At 35.6% G+C, this 23,347-nt stretch overlaps 3 protein-coding genes across 6 annotated transcripts; all 3 read left to right on the top strand.

Annotated features, from left to right (window-relative positions):
* The first annotated feature begins 2,736 nt into the window (after positions 1–2,736).
* LOC132187228 (Late embryogenesis abundant (LEA) hydroxyproline-rich glycoprotein family) lies at positions 2,737–3,950 on the top strand. Its single transcript, XM_059601468.2, has one exon. The coding sequence runs from the start codon at positions 2,943–2,945 to the stop codon at positions 3,714–3,716; it is 774 nt and encodes a 257-aa protein (XP_059457451.1). The 5' UTR covers positions 2,737–2,942; the 3' UTR covers positions 3,717–3,950.
* A 5,098-nt stretch (positions 3,951–9,048) lies between these two features.
* Positions 9,049–18,063, top strand: HSP60-3A (heat shock protein 60-3A). Of its 3 annotated transcripts, none has more exons than XM_059600797.2 (17): positions 9,049–9,244; positions 9,617–9,748; positions 11,273–11,432; positions 12,104–12,279; positions 12,553–12,648; positions 12,733–12,837; positions 13,367–13,453; positions 13,564–13,653; positions 14,780–14,860; positions 14,960–15,028; positions 15,127–15,204; positions 16,666–16,761; positions 16,838–16,937; positions 17,038–17,141; positions 17,233–17,338; positions 17,656–17,734; positions 17,817–18,063. In XM_059600797.2, exons 1-17 carry the CDS (start codon positions 9,185–9,187, stop codon positions 17,923–17,925), a joined length of 1,728 nt encoding a protein of 575 aa, XP_059456780.1. In that variant the 5' UTR covers positions 9,049–9,184; the 3' UTR covers positions 17,926–18,063. The 3 variants fall into 3 exon arrangements, with proteins under 3 accessions (XP_059456780.1, XP_059456781.1, XP_059456782.1); XM_059600798.2 differs by having other exon boundaries at positions 9,051–9,244; positions 9,628–9,748; XM_059600799.2 differs by having other exon boundaries at positions 9,051–9,244; positions 9,643–9,748.
* A 430-nt stretch (positions 18,064–18,493) lies between these two features.
* On the top strand, positions 18,494–22,859 carry LOC132186759 (Pentatricopeptide repeat (PPR-like) superfamily protein). 2 transcript variants are annotated; one of them, XM_059600796.2, is made up of 3 exons: positions 18,494–21,149; positions 22,029–22,186; positions 22,607–22,859. In XM_059600796.2, the coding sequence occupies exon 1, from the start codon at positions 18,750–18,752 to the stop codon at positions 20,919–20,921; it is 2,172 nt and encodes a 723-aa protein (XP_059456779.2). In that variant the 5' UTR covers positions 18,494–18,749; the 3' UTR covers positions 20,922–21,149; positions 22,029–22,186; positions 22,607–22,859. The 2 variants fall into 2 exon arrangements, with proteins under 2 accessions (XP_059456779.2, XP_059456778.2); XM_059600795.2 differs by lacking the exon at positions 22,607–22,859 and having other exon boundaries at positions 22,029–22,593.
* Positions 22,860–23,347: the final 488 nt, after the last annotated feature.

Raw genomic sequence — 23,347 nt, forward strand, 5'->3', positions numbered from 1 at the left:
CTTGAAACGTTGTTGCCGTATAAGGAGATACATGAGTTTAGAGTGAGAGAGATTTACGTGATTTAGGGTAAGAGAGATAAATGTGTGTTAATAAAACGAAAGGTCAAAAGGAATTAATTAAGGAAAAATTGTGTTTTAGTAAAGGGAGAGATATAATCTCTACCTAATCTCTAATTTAAAACGGTGTTTGGTACAAAAAAATTCTAAAGAAACAAACTGAAGATAATCAATTCACAATTGCTAAAAATTTATACATAAAAGCACAAAGATATATTCATCTCGAATATCTCATACCTTAATTAAGGAAAAATCGTACACTTAATTCATTAAAAAAAATAGAAAAAGGGAAAACCCTTTTCAATATTTGCACAGTTCAATTATTAAAAATTATGAGTAAAAAAAAAAAAAAGGACATGTGAGTTAATAAAAAGAAAGGTTAAAATGAATTAATTAAGAAAAAATCGTACACTTAATTCATTAAAAAAATATAGAAAAAGGAAAAACGCTTTCAATATTTGCACGGTTCAATTATTAAAAATCATGAGTAAAAAAATTGAAAATTTAAAGAAAATATTGTTGGTGTTAAAAAAAAAAAAAAAGGTTATAATTTCATTTATATTATTTGTTTCCTTATTTAATTCAGACATTAATAATACTTAATTTATTGAATAATTTATGTATGGAAAACTCTTGAAATATAATCAACATAATTAATTACGCTAATTAATAATCAGAGGTAAAAGTAAAAAAAAGGTTTAAATATTAAAAATATGGACACATATCGCAATTCTAAGCACTCTCTACGTTAAAACTCGACTTTTATATATATATATATATATATATATATATAAGAGATTAACTTACTCGGTTGGAGATACTCTAAGCGGTGATTTAACCATGAATATTAGATGGAGTTATGAAAACAAAAATGAATTGAACCCAACTTAATTAATTAATGGGTTAAATACTTAATACCCCATGGGGTTTGAAAACTTTATTTTTACTCCCATGGGGTTTCATTTTTATCACAGGACCCCCCTATGATTTTTATCACTGACACGTGGACTAATCAGATGTTGACACGTGGCACCTACTTAATTTTTTTAAAATAAAAAAAAAAAAAAAAAAAAAAAGGAAAAAAATTGGGGGTGGCTTGGCCATTTGGGGGTGGCTCGGCCACCCTCTTTGGCCATGGAGGTGGCCTGGCCACCCCCATCTGGCCGAATGGAACTAGGGGGTGGCTGAATTTTTTTCCTTTTCTTTTTAATTTTTTTTTATAAAAAAAATTAAATAGGTGTTACGTGTCAACATCTGATTGGTCCATGTGTCAGTCCTAACGGTCAACTAACGGATGGACTAACTTGGTCATTTATTAAAACTCCATGAGGGTCCTGTGATAAAATTGAAACTCCAGGAGGGTAAAAATAAAGTTTCCAAACCCAATGGGGTATTAAGTATTTAACCCTTAATTAATTTATTTTTATTTTTTTGAAGTAATTAATTTTTTTATTGACCCATTCATTTTGTGAAATAGAAACACGTCATTGCCAGGCTGATAACATATATTAAACAGCAAGACTTGTTGAGAGACGGAAGGTAAGGGAAAGGAATCAATTTGCTGGTTTCTTGACTTCCATCCTGTCAATGATTATTAAGGTTGCAACTAATTGCCGCTCGATTTTTCATAATCATTTTCTTAATTACGTGATTAATAATTATCAAACCTCAACCGCCCGATTATTTTAAAATCTGAACAAGTCTTGCAATGTAGGCCGTCAGATCTGCACATGAAAACATGGGCCTCCACTTTCATTTATGGAAAAATTATCTTCCCCAAAGTGTTTGACACCTGACCTAATACATCGTCAGTCCACACTCCACAGCAGGTAGAATGCAGACATCTGTATGTTGGTTGAGGGGTGGTAGGTCCACGCACATCTGAGGCGCGTTTGGTAATCAGAAATTGTTTTAAGGATTTTTCTTTATTTTATTTCGAAATTATAATAATGGAAGGTAGAATACGTAATAAATGGTGGGTGTATATGGTGTGGGATGAGTGAAGGGGTAATGTATAGTTTAGGTAAATCAATAAAATATTAGACCAATATTAATTAACATTATTTTTGTCATCCTCTATCTAGTTGTGCCAAATGCAACCAATTAAGTCACCCAAGTCAGCATCAAATGTTTTTAAAATTTAATGGAATGCTCTAATGAATCTTAATATAATGTTTTTTGTAAAATTATTACTGAGTTATTAATTTAATTGTATGTAATCATAGTAACATCTATCAATTTAGTATCAGGAGAAACTTAGACGATGAGAATTACAAACGCTCTTTCAAATTTGATTCTCATTTGGACATCAATAAATTTACATCAACTAATACTAATCAAAAATTGTAGATTCCGATTGCATGAGTCTTATCCAACCACGTACCTTAAAATCACCACTTGTGTTTTATTCATAAAGGAATATTTGGGAGAAAAAAATGAATGAGATGGGGGTCCTGCAAAATAAGTATTGCATTGCATGTGAAGAATGTGTAAAGAAAAAGACATTAATTAGAGAAACTATTTAATATAGGGAAGAGAGAGTGATTCCAACGCTCGCCATAAGAAGGTGGGGATAGTTTTTGGTTGTTGTCAAGTTGCTGTCTCTATGTTGCCACTCTACCTTCCTCCCCTCATTCATCAATCTCTTCACATCCCCCAACTTCTCCACTCTCTCTCTCTCTCTCTCTCTCTCTCTCTGACCAAAACGAACACCTTTTTCTTCAAAAGTCTCTGGAGTCTAAAACAAGCATATCTCCCCGATCGAACCAAAACAATCACCTCTCACCTCTCTCTCTCTCTCTCTCTCATTTTCTCTTTATTTGCTCTCTCAGAACCTGAACAAACACCTCTGAGCTCTTTCTTTCTAGGCTCCCAGAAGAAACACCATGACGGACAGGGTCTATCCCTCTGCTAAGCCCAACACCGCCAACGGCACCGCCGTCGCCGCAGCCGGAAACGGCGCCTTCCCTGCCACGAAGGCCCAACTCTACGGCGCCACGCGCCCCGCCTATCGCCCGCAACCCCACCACCGACGCCGCAACGGCCGTAGCTGCTGCTGCTCCTGCTGTCTCTGGCTGACCCTCCTCATCATCATCCTCCTACTCATCGTCGCCATCGCCGGCGCCGTCTTCTACGTCCTCTACCGCCCCCACCGCCCGGCGTTCTCCGTCAGCGGTCTCAAGCTCTCCTACCTCAACGTCACCTCCTCTTCAACGCTAAATTCCAAATTTGACCTCAACATCACGGCCAAAAACCCAAACAAGAAGCTCGTCTTCATCTACAGCCCCATAACCATCTCTATACTCTCAAACGACGTTGATATTGGCGACGGAACTGTACCCTCCTTCGTTCATGGCAAAAAGAACACGACCCTTTTGAAAACTGCCATTACGAGCAGCGGCAGAGCTCTGGACAGCGCTTCTGTTAGTGGGTTGAAGACGGACATGAAGAGCAAGAACGGTCTGCCATTGAAGATAAAGCTTGACACGAAGGTGAAGGCCAAGATGGGTGGATTCAAAACCCCAAAAATTGGGATTAGAGTTTCTTGTGAAGGAATTAGCGCTACTCTTCCTACTGGGAAGACCGCGGCGACTGCGTCCACCGCCAACGCCAAGTGTAAGGTTGACGTCAGAGTCAAGATCTGGAAATGGACTTTCTAAATAGCAAGAAGAAGAAGAAGAAGAAGAAGGTTTGAATTTGTTTATGTTCTCTTTTCTTTTTAAATAATTTTCTATTATTCTTTTGTCTTAATTTTGGTGATTATGTAAATGGAAGAAAGGATGGTGAGTTGATTGTGTTAGGGGAGAGAAATTTGTTACATATTTTTTTTTCTTTTTTAAAAAGTAAGTGTTCTTTTTTGTGCTTTTTCAATAATACATTGAGAATTTACTTTTCATTAGTGTACGAATTCTATTTTTTATATTGAATATGTGATCATAAGTTTGATTTAATATATATATATATATATAAATAAATAAAAATAATGAGGAAATTAAGAACAAGTTGGTAGAATATTAAAAGTAATTTAGTGGATCCAGCAGCTGGTTTGGTTTGAAGGGAAGCACGTTGGGTGGATACTGAAATCCACACGTAATTAAAGGGGTGGGATGGTGTTTTAGTGGCTGCAATAAAACCATGTCCCTCTCAATTCTCAAAGATGCAAAATGTCTATTTTGGTGCTTGATTTATTTTGTGTCGGTGGGGGGGACTTCGGTAGGCTTCAATAATTTATAATTGTGGTGTGCATGCACTAGCACGTAGGCGTGGGCGGCGGATTACACGTAGATACGTGGACTTTTTCCTTAAAAAAAAAAAAAACAAAGAAGTAAAAAATAAAATAGATTTTGGAAATAGTGGAAAATATTTTTCGCTTTGGAAGTTTGAAGGATTACATGTAGATATGTAGCATGTGATCAACATTTCACATGATCATTAGTGATTGCATGACATGAGAAAAAATAAATGTTGATACCGTACACAATAATTAATGAATAATATACAATCGAAAAGAGAGAGATTAAGAGAAAGTCGAAATACATATTTAACGTGGTTTGACAATTTGTCTACGTCTATAAAGAGACGGTTATATTTTTACTCTTAATGATTCAAGTAAGATCATATACATATAGAAAAATCTTAAATTCTACTTGCACGGATTTATTAAGGAAATCTCCAAAGTTTATTCCTCTACCATTTATTTGGCCTTCCATTAGCATTAATATGAGTCACCAGTTTCAACAATAAAAGAAAAACTTCCAAAAGAAGTTTTTGTTTTTTGTTTTTGTCTAATTACCTGCAAAAGAAGTTAATATACTTATTAGCTGTTTATTAATGGAGTTCTGAGATTACATCAGAGCATCATTACAACATGAAAAAAATAAGGAGTTTGACCTGCCTCTAGTGAAAGAAAAATAATAATAATAAATTTTTATGAAAAAAATAATTAAATAGGATGATTGGGTGAGAAATTTAATTATTATTTTTTCACTCAAAGAGATTCTTTCTACCATTTACTTCTTAGGCATGCCAAACTCAAAAATAAAAAATAACAACTTGGCGATGGATGCATAATTTTATAGGTTGATTGTTTATGCACTATTAAAAGTACCACTTCCTCAACAAATAGGGACAAAACTAGAAGTTCAATTTTAATGAGTTGAAAATTTCAAGGGCTAAATTATGAAGAAAAAAAAGGCCTAGATATTTTTTTTTTTTCCTAACAAATTTTAAAAATTTAAAAACTTTTTAAATGATTTTTTTATAAGTGAGGCCTGGTGGGGGCTATGGTGGAGGCTGACAGCTATGGTGGAGGCTGACAGGGGTTGTAGCCCCTATCAACCTCCTTAGTTTCATCACTGTCAACAACCTTGTTATGGTGGATGCTGCAACTTCTTAGTGGGAATTCGAAAAAAGATTTAGGGATCTTTCAAAATTCGTGTCATTTCTAGTTTCATTTTGCTTTAGTTATGGTATTATGCAAACTATTTATTGACTTTTGCCTAAGATACAAAATAGAGGACTAGGTATTTTTTGGTCTATTTTTTATTATTTATTTGTATTTTCTTTACTGAATTTGTATTTTGAGTCTTTTATTGAGAAGCTCCACCCTTTTTTCAGTTTTTAATTCGACGTAACTTTTTCTTATCTAAGGCTTGATGGATTGAGAGTTAACATACATCACACAATTTTAGAAAAATGGTGGAGGTGTGATTGCTGTCGTGGTATGCTACTATTGGTGGTAGTATAGTGGTAGAAACAAACAGCACTCTGATTATATTATACTTCGTGGTGATAGCCATGGTTTTTTTTTTTTTTTTTTTTTTTTTGAGAAAATCCACATAGCCCACTCAAACTACCACCCAATTGATAGTATCTTTCCAAATTTTTAATTGTGACAATGTCCCTCCTAAACTACCAAAACATTATCAATGTTCCTCAAAGACTAGCAAAAAGATAAAAATGCCCATATAGATTTCCCAATAAGACAAAAATACCCCTATAAATTCGAAAAAAAATAAATAATTTTTTTTTAAAACGAAAATTTTAATTTAAAAAAAAAAATCTTTTTTTTTTTTTAATTTCAAAAGAAAATTTTTACTTTTTTAAATGATTTTTTTTTTTTAAAAAAAGGAAATTTTTATTAATTTTTTTTTTTTTTTAAAAAAAAAAATCAATTTGTATTAAAAATATCTAAATTTTAAAAAAAAAAATTTCTTATAAAAAGGATTTTTTTGAAAAAAAATTTGGCTACCCATTGGATTATATATATATATATTTGGAAGTTTTAGTATTTTTTGTGTTGATTTTACTAAGGATAGTTTCGTCATTGGGGGGACATTGTCACAGTTGAAAATTTGAGAGGGAAATTGTCAATTAAATGGTAGTTTGAGAGGGTATGTAGACTTTACTTTTTTTCTTTTTTGAAATTGAAAAGGAATAAATAAATAAATAAGTTTATAAAAAGGTTTGGAACATGAGAAGGTAAACGAATCTAATAATGTCAAAAGTTTATAATGATTTATTTATTTATTTTTGGGTTCCATTCATTTGTTTATCTTTGCTATGTAGACTTTCTGGTGGGGGCTCCATCTGACCCCGACCTTAATATGAGCAAACCATGTGTGATGAAGGATGGTCATTAACATGTAGTCTCTGAGCCTCGTGAAATATTATAAAGTTTTTATAATCAATCATCATTGTAAGGAAGTATGTAACTGAGGAGCTTCATAGCCATTTCAGTGATTTCACCCAATCATGCAACCAACCAATCATGATGCCTCAATTTGTTTGATTAATTGAGGAAGAAGGGGCAAATTGGTGAAACCCAACAGGGAAAGTTTCTATCTCCAATGAAACAAACACTATTATTTCCATATTAGAAAATTTTATAATTCAACCATTGGGATTCAATACTCATATTGTGCGATAGCTTATATGAGATTCACTCGTTCAAATAAATTTTGGGTTGTCCAATCACCTGTTCAAGTAAGTAAATCTCATATTAGTTTTCTCATATGTGCCGCTTAAATTGCTGATGATCTTTATTAAATAAATTATGCAATTTTTAGAAACTTTTGAATTGTTGGTTGGATTAGAGAGTCAAACCAACCAAAATCATAATCGCCATACACAAAAAACACCATTGCACAAATCATTGTGATACACCAACTCCATTTGAGATCCCCCCTCCCCCAAGAAGGTCCATCCTATGTTGAAGGTTTTTGTTTTTCTTTTGTTAACCATCTTTATGTGATATCAAGATGTGGATATACTGATTTTGCAATGTATTTCAATCTTTTTATTGTCTAGGGGACAACAAGGCCTGGCCTACCCATTTATTATGTTCTATTGGATGAGGTTGACTTTTCAGTTGATCAGGGTAATAAATGAACATAGCTACTCGTGAACATATTCAAGTTCGACTTGATTATTAAAAAGATCACTTGTGAACAATCTTAGGTATTGAATAGACCATATGGAATTGTACTAAATGCATGTAAAAGTAAATGATGGTATGTAGCGATATCTAGGGCACTGATATTGTACTACAGGTCATTCAAGACATTGCCAATCATACCAAAAAGCGGTTAAGGGTTTGTATAGATCATACAGAGTTTACCTATGACATGTTTCTCTTAATTATCATGTACTATATTTATATTGTATATTCATGCCATATGATTTTGAAACCGGAGAGATTTACTTTATTTATGCTTGTAATATATAAATTTTTTAGCAATTGAGTTCATTACATAAATAATGTTTTATTTATGTGTATTATTACTCTCTAAGTCGTGGACTTATGCTTGTTTTTTGGTTATACCCTTGGGGATGGTTCTTGGACGATTGGGCACAAGGATGTCTTTGGATGACCTAACTAAATTGATCTTCGATAACAACCCTAAGTTAGTTGCTATCATGGAGGCTGGTGGTCTTGAGTTGGGTTGTACCGTTGTACTCGTTGTACTCCCATAGGATTTCTTTATATGTAGTATCTGATGTTCTGTAATTGTTGAGGATTTTGTGATTTGGATGATAGACTTCTCGTGTTTTGATGTTCTAATACTTTCAGCCTTGGTTTGTAATAATTTTCTTCTAACACTTTGATGTCTGGTCTTATACCGAAACACCTGATGTATATTTATGTTATCTTTTGATGCTTTAGTTTAAACTATGGTGATTATCTATTGTTGGTTAATTAGCAGCTATTTTACTTGCTTTTTGATAAAGTCTTTCACTGCATACGCTCTTTTTTCATAAGAAGAGTTAAATGTTCTATTGCGTTTCTATTTGGTTAGAGTAGAAATAGGGTGACACGTTGTAAAATTAATTACTAGATAATTTTTCTTGGAAAGTTACATATTTTTCTCTCTCACGCTTCCTTTGTACAGACTACACAATACATTTCAATATCAAAGTGACGACGCTTCGTCCTCACTCTTAAGATTTGGTTGGGTTCATTCCTACGAAGAAATCGAAAAAGAAAAAGAAAAACACTTTTTTTTTTTTTTTTTCTTGAGCTATTTTCCTTTTTATTTTACTCTCTTGCAGTCTTGCTCTCTGTTTGGATTTTCAAAAAACACAGAAAAAAAATTTAGCTGGAACTCGTTTATTTGATAAATGCTTATTGAGTTTGAGCCGAGTTTGAAGCCATTAAGAAAAAAAACGAGCCGAGCTCAAACGCATGGTCTGAAACTCGGACCGAGCTCAAGCCGAGCTGGAGCACATATACAAATTTGAAAAGCTTAATCCGAACATGCGAAGTTTGGCTCGGCTTGACTCAATTTACATCCTTGTACTTGTGGTTGGCCCGGAAGCCTCACTATATGATCTTCTATCAATATTGGGCCTTGATTACTGGGCCGGATGATCCAAAGCTGTCGCAAAACGAGCCAGAATCACCTGCAGGTCATGCGCGGGATAGGAACATCTAGACATAATTGGGTGGCAATTCCATCTGGGGTGCACCTTAAATGAACAATCCAGATTCTTCCAGAGTCCAGACCCTCCAGTAATACAAGGCCGTTTCCTAATTCTTACGGAAAGTGTAGGAAATCCCAGTGCTAAAACCCTACCAAAACCCTTACTCTCGTCAAATTCAAACTCTCTCCCACTCTCTCCCTCCCAAATGTATCGAATAGCTTCGAAATTAGCTTCAACGATCGCTTCCTCTTCTTCAAGAAGATTAGTAAGGAACTGTTATTGTTAGTAGTCTCTGATTCACTGCAATTTTGCTTAACCCTCCGTTTGGTTGACGAGAAAGTTGTGGGGAAAGAAAGGGAAAAGAAAGTATCCAAATTTGATGTTATCCTATGGTAGTTCAGTTTCCAGGAAATTTCCATTTTCCCTAGTAACAAACATTAAGATTCGGATTTTTAATTAATTTTCATTTTATTTTCTCTCACACTTCTCAGCAGCCAAACGCTTCCGAATTCTATTGAATCCGATCTGTTTGAATTTTTCTATGCTTTATTTTATGGTTCTGCAAGGGATTGTGTTTGATGGGTATGGATTATTTTCTTACTTGAATGTTTGTTGGTTAATGATTTGGATTGGAAAGGTGTGTAACAGAGTCATATGCAGCAGAAATTATGGGGCCAAAGCTATCGGTTTTGGGGTTGGGGCTCGGGCAGCAATGCTGCAGGGCGTTTCCGAGGTAGCAGAAGCCGTAAAAGTCACAATGGGACCAAAGGTATCGGACCTATGTTCGTTAATTTTTCCGTTGTTCGTGGTTTCTAGAGTTTGTTGGAGATTTATTAGAGTAAGCAACAATAAAGGCAAGAACTTGTTTTTCTTTGGCTACGTTTATGTGTAGTGCTTGCGTAGGAAACAATGGTGGAAAGAATTTTTTTTTTTTGTGCTTGTTTTGTTTTCCAAATTCTTTCCTCTTCCTTTTCCTCCTTCGTACTTCGAAAAAAGTGATAGGGAGTGTTGAGAGAAAAAATGTTTATTATTTGGAAAGTTAGCCTTTGCTTTTGTAGGCTCAAGCTTGATCCTTTGAAATACTCATTTATTGATATTACTTTGAAGCCACGCAATAATGGTGAAAAAGAAAAGCTCAATGTACAACACCATCATATAATTCAGCATAGTTTCATTTTTCAGATGAAAGAGTAAGCCAAAGCTATGCTAAAATGATCAAACATGTTATTATCAAGGCAATGTTTGGAAAAACTTACATAAGGTGCGCCTTGATGTGTGGCTCAAGGCAAGCACTTCTATTTTGCCTCAAGATGCAAAAAGTAAAGAAGTTGTCCTAAGACATAGGCCTCATACGTTGAGCCTATGCTTTTGACTGCCATCAGCCTCTTTTACTAAGTGAGAATATGATGCCTAGCTTTGATTCTTCTGTATTTTATGCCACTAAATATTGATCAGCTGCATGTCAAACTCAGCTTAATGAGAGGACAAATAACTTTTTTCTATTTAAAAATAAAATGTGATCATTTCATTTGGGAAAGCCACAAAGACCTTTGTATCTGTTTCAGACTATTTGATAAATGTCCAAAGTCTTCTTTTGAGCCTGGCAGTGGAGGACTGAGCTTAGAGTCACCGATGATGACAATAAAATTATTTTTTCTTTCCTTTTTGTGTTTCTTTAATTTGGTGCTTGATTTATGTACTCTTTTAAAAAAAATTTGATAAGTACTCTTTTAAATTTTTTTTGATAAGTACTCTTTTAAAATAATTTTATTCTTACCATGTAAATTGCCAAGTTATTTAAAACATTGGTCCTTTCTTTTTTCCTCTAAAATGTCAATTCTCAACTTTCTTGCTATTTATGCAGAGGTTAGTGGGTCGGTCTTTCATAATTCAAATGTTACTTGCTACTTATTTATTATACTTCTTTTTGTTGAATTTTAATTATATTTCTAGATAAAAGTTAATATTTTATTTGACTAAAACACCTCACACAACGCTTTTGCCCTTTCAAATTATGGTTCAAACTAAAAAAGTTCTGTTTAAGTTGAGTTTAGAGAAAAAAAAGGCAACCTTGATTGATTATGAGGCTTATCCACTCCATCAACCTTTATGAGAAAAGCCTTATTGCCTTCATGTTTTATGATTATTTTTTCACGTGGGATCCTAATGATATCTCATAATTTAGCATGTATCAAAATACGAGCAAGATCCAATAGAAGTAGAGTAACGCAGAATGAAGCTGCTCTCATCATAGCTTTTTCCTTTTACTTATTGTTCTGGTTGGTTGATTCAGGGTCGCAATGTGATAATTGAGAAAAATCATGGAGACCCCCAAGTCACAAAGGATGGTGTCACTGTTGCCAAAAGTATCAGCTTCAAGGAAAAGGCCAAAAATGTTGGTGCAGATCTTGTAAAGCAGGTTGCAAGTGCTACTAATACTGCTGCTGGAGATGGTAATTTCTTGTTTTTTCTCTACTTTATGTGTCTGAAAGAATAAATGTACTGCATATATATATATATATATATATATATATATATATATATATATATATATATACTTTTTATGTCGGGGAACCTCTCCAAGGCAGGGCCCTTCGGACCCACCCCTGCAGAGTAAACTTCGGTTCTGTGCACCGCACCCTTGGAAGTTTTCCTATACGGAACTAGTTAAATCGCTGGCTTTTCACTAGGGGGTGTGGCCCCAAGGAATTGTTTGCACCCATAAGGTGTTGAACCTTGGACCTTGAAGGGAGCAAACCCCAAGACCAAGGCCTCCGCCACATGGGCCAACACCTTGGGGTTATAAATGTACTGCAGATATTAAGGTTTTAAATTGAGTTTGGTTATTTTTGATTAGTAGGTCAGAAGTCATAGACCTAAAATGTACTTCTTTGGGAGCCAAAAAGAAAATGCTCCATCATGGTCAACTTAACTTAAAGGCAACACCTGTCTCAACTACTTAGAATTGGAGTTCATTTTGATCTGAATCTTATAAGTAATTTAATATATAGCTGCCTGATTTTATGTGTGTAAGTGATGTTGAATGGCTTCTGGCTCTCTTCGACAGCAAAGCGTATTAAGATATTTTCTAGTTCATTTCAATCTGAGTCTTATCTGGTTGCAGGTACTACTTGTGCTACTGTCTTAACTCAGGCAATACTCACTGAAGGTTGCAAGTCAATAGCTGTCGGTGTGAATGTGATGGATTTGCGGCGTGGTATCAATATGGCGGTTGATGCTGTTATATCTGATCTGAAAAGCAAAGCATCCATGTTAAGCACGCCAGAAGAAATTAAACAGGTGATGGACTTTTTAGAGAAAGTGATTTTTGAATTACAGACTACGTATTTACTTTCATCAGCATTGTTCCAATGGTTATTAGCAAAATGAACACAAGGGCACTGAGAACTTTCTGCATTTATGCCGTTGTTGTCAATTTTTCTAATAAAGGCTTATGAATAACCATTGGCGTTTCTTCTATGCATCATGATCATTTTTTTAATATACATTTTTATGTTTTCTACTATGCTCTCTTGTTTTAATGTTTGTTTTGTCTATTTAATAATATAATAGGTTGCAACTATTTCTGCTAATGGTGAACATGAGATCGGAGATTTGATAGAAAGAGCAATGGAGAAAGTTGGAAAGGAAGGAGTCATTACTGTCGCTGTAAGCACTCTTTTTCTTCTGATATGTATGATGTTGAATTTAATACAGTTAGATTTTCTTATTTATAATTTCCAAGTTTTGCAGGATGGGAATACTTTGGATAATGAGCTGGAAGTGGTGGAAGGAATGAAGCTAGCCAGAGGTTACGTATCTCCTTATTTTGTTACTGATCAGAAGACCCAGAAATGTGTAAGTTCAGATCTGTACTGTTGTTTCCTTTATATTTGTACTTTAAATAGTCGATTACTTGTTGCTTTTGTACTAGAATTAGGTTGCCAGTATCGCGCATGTGCTGCTTTAGTTATTTATTCTTATACTTTTTTCCCCCTTAGAAGATGAGTTGCAAACGTTTCAGTTGTCATTCATGCCCTTAAATTATTCAAGCCCCTCAATATGAACTCCTTACAAACAGTTGGTTGCAAAGTCATTTTGAATGTCCTACTTGGATGTGAAGCTTTTGCTAATCTTTACCATGTTGTCAGTTAGTATTTGGTGGTCCTTTGATCTGTGTGTCTGCCACCATTCAGCGGCCACTCAATTGTTAATTTCTTGAAATTTGGCATACTTTCTTTCTTGGAGTTTTTGTCTTTCCTCTACAATTGTTACTTATTTTTAGTTGATCCAGTTGCATATCTTTTCATGGAAGCCTTTTCTCTGGTGTAATTAATTTGATTTTTTTTGATGTGTGACATAAAAAGTGGTTACTTGCTATTTGTAGGAGCTAGAGAACCCGTTGATCCTTATTTATGACAAGAAAATTTCAGATGTAAATTCGCTTCTGAGAATATTGGAGCTATCAGTACAGGTAATTAATCTTTCTGGGTGGGTTCTTATCATAGGCACTGATGAATTATCAACTGAACTCCTATGAAAGTTTCTCATTCCTTCCTATTGCTGCTATTCACTTATAAACAGAGAAAAAGAGCACTTCTTGTTGTAGCTGAGGATGTTGATAGTGAGGCACTCGCTTTGCTTATACTCAACAAGCATCATGCTGGGATTAAGGTGATTGCTTGGCTTTACTCTGCAGTTACTTTATATGGTGTAATGCGCAATATGGTACAGGATGTAAACATTAATAACTTGCAATGATGGTGAAATCCTTAGATTGTAGATAGTGCAGTGCAGTATGTTTCTAGGGAGGCCACATGATTATTGATAGCAGCATGCCATGCTTCACGTTGCCAATGAACTTTAGCCCAAATGGTCCTTCCTCCCTTTGTAGCAAGGTGGAGGGTGAGGTTGTGGGTTCATGTCCCACGGGATGTATGTGTAACGTACCAATCCAAAAAAAAAAAAAAAAAAAAAAATTGAATGTACTGCTTCACATTTATGAGATCTTTATGCTTGTGCTTAATAGATAGATAAAGTACTCATAGGTCCTTTGACAAGATGCAAAATCAAAACTGAAACGTCTTATAATGTGTTGGAGAATAAGGTAGATAAATGATTACATATTTGTATTTGTAGTGAAAAGTGTCATCTCTGAGCTCTGTAGACATCCTTAAGGTACTTTCCTTAATCATTTACATTGAAGAAAAAGCAAGAAAGAGAATCTTATATATTGAGACACGCCAACAAATGGTGTACTTGTCTTCTCAAGAAGTACAAAATTTATTTAATATGAATTTAACTTCCAAAGGTTCTAGAGGGCTCGAGATCTTGCCATATGGAGATTGTTATTATTATCACCATCTTCATGGATTGAGATGACTTCCTTAAATAGATAATGATTCAAGCTCTGGAATAGTTTTAGGCGTGTCTTTAAAAATTACACCTGACTCTTAAAAACAATGTAAGACTTCTATCAAGTGATACTTCTTTAAAAATCTTATGAATAGGTATTAACTATTGACTCATCGTTTGATGAGTGCCTATACATCTGTACTTGTATATTCCTACAAATAATCTCATATTTGATTAAATTTGGGATATGTAATTTTTTTATTTTTTTATTAAAGACCTCAGTTATCTACTGTGTTTGGTCTGTTTCTTTGGTTTATTTGGGGGTCATAGTTTCTGGTATTACTTCAAATATAATTTGTTTTTTCTTTATCAGCTTTTGACATTGATCCTGGTTCTTCTCCTGTAAAACTTTCATTATTTCACTAGTGTAATTGCATGTGTTTAGGTTTGTGCCATTAAAGCTCCTGGTTTTGGGGAAAATAGAAGAGCAAATTTAGACGATCTTGCCATTCTTACTGGGGGAGAGGTCACACAATCTTTCACTCCGACTTTGTAATTTTTGCTTATACTAGATAATTATGTATTTTAAAGACATTTTTTTAACTAAGACACATCTACTGTACAGATTATCACTGAAGACCGTGGTTTAACCCTGGACAAAGTCCAATTTGAAATGCTTGGAACTGCAAAAAAGGTTTGTGCTTTTGTGCAGGGTGTGCTACTGTGCCATATTTTAATTTCTTTATGACACAATTGACCTCCCCCCCCACCACCCTGGCGTCCAAATAACAGGTGACTGTCTCTCTTGATGACACAATAGTTCTAAATGGGGGTGGAGATAAGAAGCTGATCGAAGAAAGATGTGAGCAGGTATGTTGTATTTCCCATAATTTTTGTTTCAAATTTTCCTTATGTCTACTAATCACTTGTACGAATTATGCCATTTTTTATACTTAAAAAAATTCTTACACATTATGATATATACAAAATTACTTATCAAAAAAAAAAAAAATTCTTACACATTAGATATGCACTTAGTCTAGTACCGAGAACTCTTTCAAAATTTTGATGACCTAATATAATGGCATATGTTCGGCATTTATTTTTTTTATTGTTTGGTTCAATTACATTATATGTAGCTAAATGTCATGTCCATGTGGATTATTAGTTTTTTTTTTTTTAAATACTGAAATTCAGCTCTATCCCCATAGCCTCATTTTCAGTTACATGGAGTGGTAACATTAAAATCAATCCCAACACACTAAGGCAAGTTCCACTAATTGAGCAAACCAACCAACTCATCCCAAAGAAACCTTCTTTACCTATCAAAATTAGGGCCATAGACACCCGGAAAAGCCTAGATGGAATGTTTCAATGTTTCTAAAGGTGAATTCCCCACACTCATCTATCTTTTCCACCACCCTCTTGTTCGGCATAATCAAAATACCACCTAAAGCCCCTCTGGAGTCAAAGCAACCCTAGTCCACATGATGACATCCCCACAAGCTTCACACAACACTATGAGGCATGACCTCAAGCTTAGTTTCTTGAAAACCAAAAATATCTAGCTTCCATTCTCTAAGCAAGTTTCTCACCCTTGGACATTTCTTCCCCCCATTCAACCCTCTCACGTTCCAAGAAAGTAGTCTAGGCTTCATAAAAAAAACTGAAAGGCCCCTATGCTTGCCTTTTCCATGGCTTGATTTCTCACTGTTGATATCATAATTGATGGAGCACTCTAATCTTCTTAGCTCGCTTCTACGTTTAGTGAGAGAAGCCGAGTCCTCAAGACAACGATGCTCTTCAATAACTATCAGAAGAGCCATAAACTACTCCTTGTGACCCACACATGAGATCTCCAGGAACCGATAAATCTTCTTCACACGTTACAAAACCTAATCAGAGTAACTAGAGTTGCCCAACATAATAGATGGATAGGAGCACAGAGGGGAACAAAGGATCTGGACTCTAGAAAATAAAAAAGGCAATGAATAGAAGAGAAAAGGGCTCCGTTTGTTAAAGGGTTTTGGGGTTTTAGTGGTTTGATACTGTAGTAAAAATTGATTGATTTAAAAAAAAGTAAGAATATGTTTTTTTTTTAAAAAAAAAAAAGTGAAAAAGTAAGAATGTTTGGTATAGAAAAATGAAAAAAATTGATTTGTAGTGATTTTTTTTATTTGAATAGTAATAAAAGGTAATTGATGTGATATAAAAAGTAAGAGCATGTTGGAAAAATGAAAAAGTGAGTTGAATAGTATTGAATCAAAATCGTTTAACAAACACACCCGAGAAGACTCATGGCATCTGCTAATACTATATGATGCTTTACAGCTGAGGACAGCTATGGAGAAGAGTACTGCCATGTTTGACAAGGAAAAGGCACAGGAACGGCTATCGAAGCTATCTGGTGGTGTCGCTGTTTTCAAGGTTTGTCATTCGCCTTTCTGAATTCCCAGTGTGGTGAGTGATTGCCCTGATATGCCATTTAACCATATTCTCTCAGGTTGGAGGGGCTAGTGAGGCAGAAGTCGGGGAAAGGAAAGATAGGGTGACAGATGCTTTAAATGCTACAAGAGCAGCTGTGGAAGAAGGTATTTTGCCAGGTAAGTAGAGTTTTTTATAAAAAAAAAAGAGTTTTTATTCATCTAGGCTATATACATCCACGCCTCTCAAGAACAATTATAACTTGATTGCTTTCATTAGGTGGTGGTGTTGCCCTTTTGTATGCTGCAAAAGTTTTGGAGAATCTTCCAACTGAAAATGAAGACCAGAAAAGAGGCATAAAGATAATCCAGAATGCTCTCAAGGTTTTCTTGTTGAAATTTCTCACCTGCACTCACCTAAGTGTTTATTTGTGGATCAGTGTTTGCTGACAATGGGCATTTTGATTTGTGATAGGCACCTGCGTTCACAATAGCCTCAAATGCTGGTTTTGATGGTGCAGTGGTCATTGGAAAATTGTTGGAACAAGATGATCATAATTGGGGTTTCGATGCTGCTAAAGGTTTGTTCTTTTATTTGTTACAAGGATTATCGTAATGGCCAGCTTTATAAATTTTTCATTTTATGTCTTGGGGTTTTATTATATGCAAATCTCTCTTTTGTGGTATTTTTTGTCTATGATAGAGCACAATAGTGGAACAAGTTGTTGAGTTGAAATATTCAATAACAAAAAGTTGGAAATTTCCAACATGTTGGTATGGAGAATTCTCATCAAAGTTTGATTAATCCAATATCTTGCACTTTGGATTCTGTTTTTCCATTTTTCTCCTTTTTTATTTTCCTGGTGGCTCGAGTAATAATGATCCTTGTGCAAAACAGGTGTATATGTTGACATGGTGAAGGAGGGAATCATAGATCCTCTTAAAGTGATTAGAACGGCTTTAGTAGATGCTGCCAGGTGAAGATGATAGAAAAAAGTATGCATATATTTCATAGCTTAAAGCCTTCTTAAACTAACCATGTGCTCTGCTTTGTTACAGTGTATCTTTGCTATTGACAACAACTGAGGCAGCTGTAGTGGATCATCCGGATGACAAAAACAAACGCCCCAGCCGCATGCCAAATTTGGATGATATGGGCGGCTTCTAGAGCTTCTTTCCACAATCGACACCACTAATCTCAAAGCCAATTTAACAATAATATATCATGATGCTATGTATCAATACTTGTCGGGCCTTTTGTCATTGGTTTATTATAATTGGAAAAATATGTATTCGGAATCCCAAATTTTGTTGACTTTTTGCGATTGAAAATGAGAGTTTTTGAATGAAAATATGATAGGAGTTTTATTCCACTGTGCTGTGTAGTAAGAACATTTTACAATGCCTTGAAAGGCAGAGCAAACACACACACACTGACACACACACACACACACACGGCAATAGACATAAATCTTGAAAAATACAATTGTAGGTTTTAGGATTTAAGATGGGAACTCTACATGTAAATGCTGCAGGTGCAGGGTTGGGAAGTTAAAATTATGCTCAAATTTAAGGGTGAAATTAAAAATATTATTTTTCCACGGCTCAAATTTAAGGGTGCCAAAAGGAGTTGCAGAGGGCGCTGGGAGGAAAGGAAAGGCAGTGAGATCGTCGGAAGCTGACGGAAAAAAATGTTTGGTCTTTGATGTTGGTAAACGCCGTTAGTTTTTGGGTTAAAAAACCATAAGTAAAATCTGAGCCGCATCCTAAATTCTTCACTGGTCCAAGTTTCAGAATTTCCAGGGAAGTCGCCGACGATTTCAATTTTGATCGAGTGATAGACAAGTATTGGAACCGTTGGATGATATTGAATTGATAGCTGTCTACAAGAAGGACTTGAAGGGGATTGATTGTTGTCCATGTCTCATGTCTGTAATCTTTGCTTCCAGTAAATATAGTGCTTTCTGAAAGTTTGGAAAACCTCTCACCTACATGCTGCGTGCTTCCTCTCAACGTTACATATCGATTTCTTCATGTTACCGCAAGACCCATCTTTCCTTTCCGTCAAATCTCAGCCGTTCAATCTCTATAAACTCTCACTATACCCAGATTAAACCACAAACCTCTATCACCCATGATGAACTTCTGGATTTCTTTGACCTTCTTCTTCCGCAATGCACCACGGTTCAACACTGCAAACAAGTTCACAATCAAATTGTTGTCAGTGGCACACACCGGGCGGCGTTCTTGGCCGCCCGGCTTGTGTCTGTTTATACACGTTTCCAGCTCGTTATGGATGCTCGGAAAGTGTTTGATGCCAACCTAGTTGAGGGGCTTTCCAACTTGCTTTTGTGGAATTCGATTCTGAGGGCTTGTGTCTCCAATGGGTACTATGGAGAAGCCTTTAAACTTTATGATAAAATGCGAAAGCTTGGGATTTGGGCCGATGGATTCACTTTGCCTTTGGTTATAAGGGCATGTAAATTTATGTGTAGTTTTAATTTGTGCAAGACTGTTCATGGTCATGTTTTACAAATGGGTTTCCAAAATCATCTTCATGCTGTGAATGAATTGATTGGAATGTACGGGAAGCTTGGGCGAATGGAGGATGCCCGACATTTGTTTGACAGAATGGGTGTTAGATGCTTTATTTCGTGGAATACAATGATTTCCGGTTATGCCTATAACTATGACTGTAATGGTGCATATGAGATGTTTCAGCGGATGGAGTTGGAAGGGTTGAAGCCGAACCCTGTGACATGGACGTCATTGTTGTCAAGTCATGCTCGTTGTGGGCAGACTGAAGAAACCATACAGTTGTTTCGTATGATGAGGATGAGAGGAACTGGGGCTACTGCTGAAGCGGTTGCTGTTGTGTTATCTGTATGTGCTGATTTGGTTGCGGTTGGCAGGGGTAAGGTCATTCATGGATATGTTATAAAGGATGGGTTTGAAGATTACTTGTTTGTGAAGAATGCACTGATATGTATGTATGGGAAATGCGGAGATGTAAAAGATGCACATAATTTGTTCTTGAAGATGGAAACAAAGAATCTAGTGAGTTGGAATGCTTTGATAACATCATATGCCGAATCTGGATTTTGTGATGAGGCTTTTGCAATATTTTCACAGCTGGATACTTCAGATGATTATCCTATGGTTAGACCTAATGTCATAAGTTGGAGTGCCATTATTGGTGGATTTGCTTCCAAGGGCCGAGGGAAGGAATCCTTGGAACTCTTTCGGAAAATGCAGCTTGCCAAAGTCATGGCTAATTGTGTGACAATTTCCAGTGTTTTATCAGTTTGTGCAGAGTTAGCAGCACTGAATCTTGGTAGGGAAATACACAGTCACGTAGTTAGGGCTTTGATGGACAGTAATATTTTGGTAGGAAACGGCTTGATTAATATGTACACAAAGTGTGGAGCTTTCAAAGAAGCGCAGATAGTATTTGAGACAATTGATGGTAGAGATTTAATCTCGTGGAACTCAATGATTTCAGGGTATGGAATGCATGGACTTGGTGAAAATGCTTTGAAAACTTTTGATGAGATGATTAAATCTGAATTGAAGCCAGATAGTGTCACCTTTGTTGCTGTTCTTTCTGCTTGCAGTCATGCTGGGCTTGTTGCTGAGGGTCGTAGGTTGTTTAGTCGAATGATTAACAAGTTTCGGATCGAACCACAGATGGAGCACTATGCTTGCATGGTTGATCTCCTTGGGCGTGCTGGGTTTTTAAAAGAAGCAAGTGACATTGTCAAAAGCATGCCAATGGAACCCAATGACTCTGTTTGGGGCTCCCTTCTACAGTCTTGTAGGATGTACAAGAATACAGATGTTGCAGAAGAGACTGCCTCCCATATTTTGAATCTGAACTCAGAAACAACTGGGAGCTACATGCTGCTCTCAAATATTTATGCTGCAAGTGGGAGATGGGAAGATTCTGCAAGGGTGAGGATCTCAGCAAAGACAAAGGGTTTAAAAAAAATTCCTGGTCAGAGTTGGATTGAGGTGAAGAAAAAGCTTTATGTGTTCTCAGCAGGGAACACTGTGCGACAGGGGTTGGAGGAAGTTTATGGGATACTTGAGGAACTTGTACTTCAAATGGAAAGTGAGTACAGCTCACCTGATAATTGCATCTTTGGACAAAATATTGATGGATAAAAAAATGAAAGGCTGCCTTCTGGTTTTAGTAATGTTCCTCCTACCAGGTTATCAGTCACAAACAGACCAAGTTTGCTTGGATTACCATGAAACGTAACCATAGGATGTGCGGTTCAAGGCTAGTGCTTCTATTTTGCCTCAAGGTGCAAAAGGTAAAGAAGAAGTCCTAAGGCATAGGCCTCATACGTTAAGCCTATGCTTTTTACGGCCATCAGCCTCTTTTACTCGGTGAGATATGATTCCTAGCTTTGATTTTTCTGTATTGTCTGCTACTAATTATTGATCAGCTGCATGTCAAACTCATCTTAATGAGAGGACAACTATTTTTTTTTTTATTTAAAAATAAAATGTAATAATCGCATTTGGGAAGCCACAAAGACTTTTGTATCGATTTCAGACTATTTGATAAAAGTCCAAAGTCTTCTTTTGGGCCTGGCAAGGGAGGACTTAGCCTAGAGTCACCGATGATGGCAATAAAATTATTTTTTCTTTTCTTTTCTTTTCCTGTTGTGTTTCTGCCAGTTTGTGTAATCTTTTAAAAATTTTGGTTCCTACCATGTAAATTGCCCAAGTTGTTTAAAACACGGCCCTTTCTTTTTCCCTCTACAATGTCAATTCTCAACTTTCTTGCTATTTATGCAGAGATTAAAGGGTCTTTCATAATTCAAATGTTACTTACTACTTGTTTATTATACTTATTTTTCTTGAATTATCTATATTATATTTCTAGACAAAAGTGAGGGTTGTGCCTCGGTGCTTCAAGGCATGGGCCTCACTTATTAGACTAAAACACCTCACACAACGCTTTTACCTTTTCAAATTATGTTTCAAACTAAAAAAAATCTGTTTTAAGTTTAAATAAAAGAAGACAACCTTGATTGATTTATGGGGATTATCCACTCCATCAACCATTATGAGAAAAATCGTATTGCTTTCATGTTTTATGATTATTTTTACATGTGGGATCTTAATGATATTTCATAGTCTAGCACGTCTCAAATTACATGGAAAATCCAATAGAAGTAGAGTAGCACAGAAATATCTAAATTGAAGCTGCTCTCATTATAGCGTTTCCCTTTTACTTATTGTTTTGCTTGGTTGATTCAGGGTCGCAATGTGATAATTGAGAAAACTGGTGGAGACCCCCAAGTCACAAAGGATGGTGTCAATGTTGCCAAAAGTATCAGCTTCAAAAAATAGGCCAAAAGTGTTGGTGCAGATCTTGTGAAGCAGGTTGCAAGCTACTAATACTGCTGCTGGAGATGGTAATTTCTTGTTTTTTTTTCTCCAGTTTATGTGCCTGAAAGAATAAATGTACTGCGGATATTAAGGTTTTAAATTGAGTTTGGTTATTTTTTATCAGTAGTAGCTCAGAATTAATTTATAGTTCTTAAGACTGAAGCAACAAATTCCTGCTATTATTAGTCATAGGACTTGAAAGTACTTTGGGAGCCAAAAAGAAAATGCTCCATCATCGTCAGCTTGACTTAAAAGGCAACACTTGTTTTCAACTACTTAGGATTGGAGTTCATGTTGAGCTGAATCATCAAGTAATTTAATATATAGTTGCCTGGTTTTATGTGTACTGTAAGTGATGTTGAATGGCTTCTGGCACTCTTCAACATCAAAGCGTATTAAGATATTTTCTAGTTCATTTCAATCTGAGTCTTATAATCGGGTTGCAGGTACTACTTGTGCTATTGTCTTAACTCAGTTAAATGTCTCAAATTAGTGCCGTTTTCCAAAAACGTCACTCACGGAAGGTTGCAAGTCAATAGCTGTTGGTGTCAATGTGATGGATTTGCGGCGTGGTATCAATATGGTGGTTGTTGCTGTTATGTCTGACCTAAAAAGCAAAGCATCCATGTTAAGCACACCAGAAGAAATTAAACTGGTGATGGACTTTTTAGAGAAAGTAATTTTTGAATTACAACCTATTAGGAAATTAGACGCTGCTAATTTCTCTCTAGGATCTTGGGATCCAATCTGTCAAGAAAACAACAACACATAAGTATGGTAAATAGTATTTTACCAAAGATACAGCTCGGTACGTTCCCAGGTAAGATTGGAAGAGTCACACCGGTCTCACTTAAAATTCAATCTTTCCTAGACAGAACATACACATGTATTTTTGATTAGTACTATAAACACACACAAACATACACAAGACAAGAAATTTATACGTGGTTCGGCCAATACTGCTTACATCCACCGAGTTGCAGAGATTTCACTACTTTGGGAGAAAATAATAGGGAGACTTTACAAGAGATATTTCAGAGAGAGATTGCACACAACTCTTCTATGTTGTGATCTGCAATTCTTATATGCCTAACACTAGACTTATCTCTCTATACTTTTTTTCTCTCAACCTTTCCTTCTTTTTCTCTCTCTATTATCTTCTTGTCTTAGCTTTTTTGAAACATTGA

The sequence above is a fragment of the Corylus avellana genome, chromosome 6 (assembly GCF_965113065.1).
Source record: "Corylus avellana chromosome 6, dhCorAvel1.hap1.2, whole genome shotgun sequence".
Classification (NCBI taxonomy): domain Eukaryota; kingdom Viridiplantae; phylum Streptophyta; class Magnoliopsida; order Fagales; family Betulaceae; genus Corylus; species Corylus avellana.

Bases quoted from the DNA above. Each gene is read 5' to 3' on its own strand.
- HSP60-3A (XM_059600797.2), top strand. From the start codon at position 9,185: ATGTATCGAATAGCTTCGAAATTAGCTTCAACGATCGCTTCCTCTTCT. The intron at 12,838-13,366 runs GTAAGTTCAGAT...TGCTATTTGTAG, and splicing joins ATCAGAAGACCCAGAAATGT to GAGCTAGAGAACCCGTTGAT. The intron at 17,142-17,232 runs GTTTTCTTGTTG...GATTTGTGATAG, and splicing joins TAATCCAGAATGCTCTCAAG to GCACCTGCGTTCACAATAGC.
- LOC132186759 (XM_059600796.2), top strand. From the start codon at position 18,750: ATGCTGCGTGCTTCCTCTCAACGTTACATATCGATTTCTTCATGTTAC.
- LOC132187228 (XM_059601468.2), top strand. From the start codon at position 2,943: ATGACGGACAGGGTCTATCCCTCTGCTAAGCCCAACACCGCCAACGGC.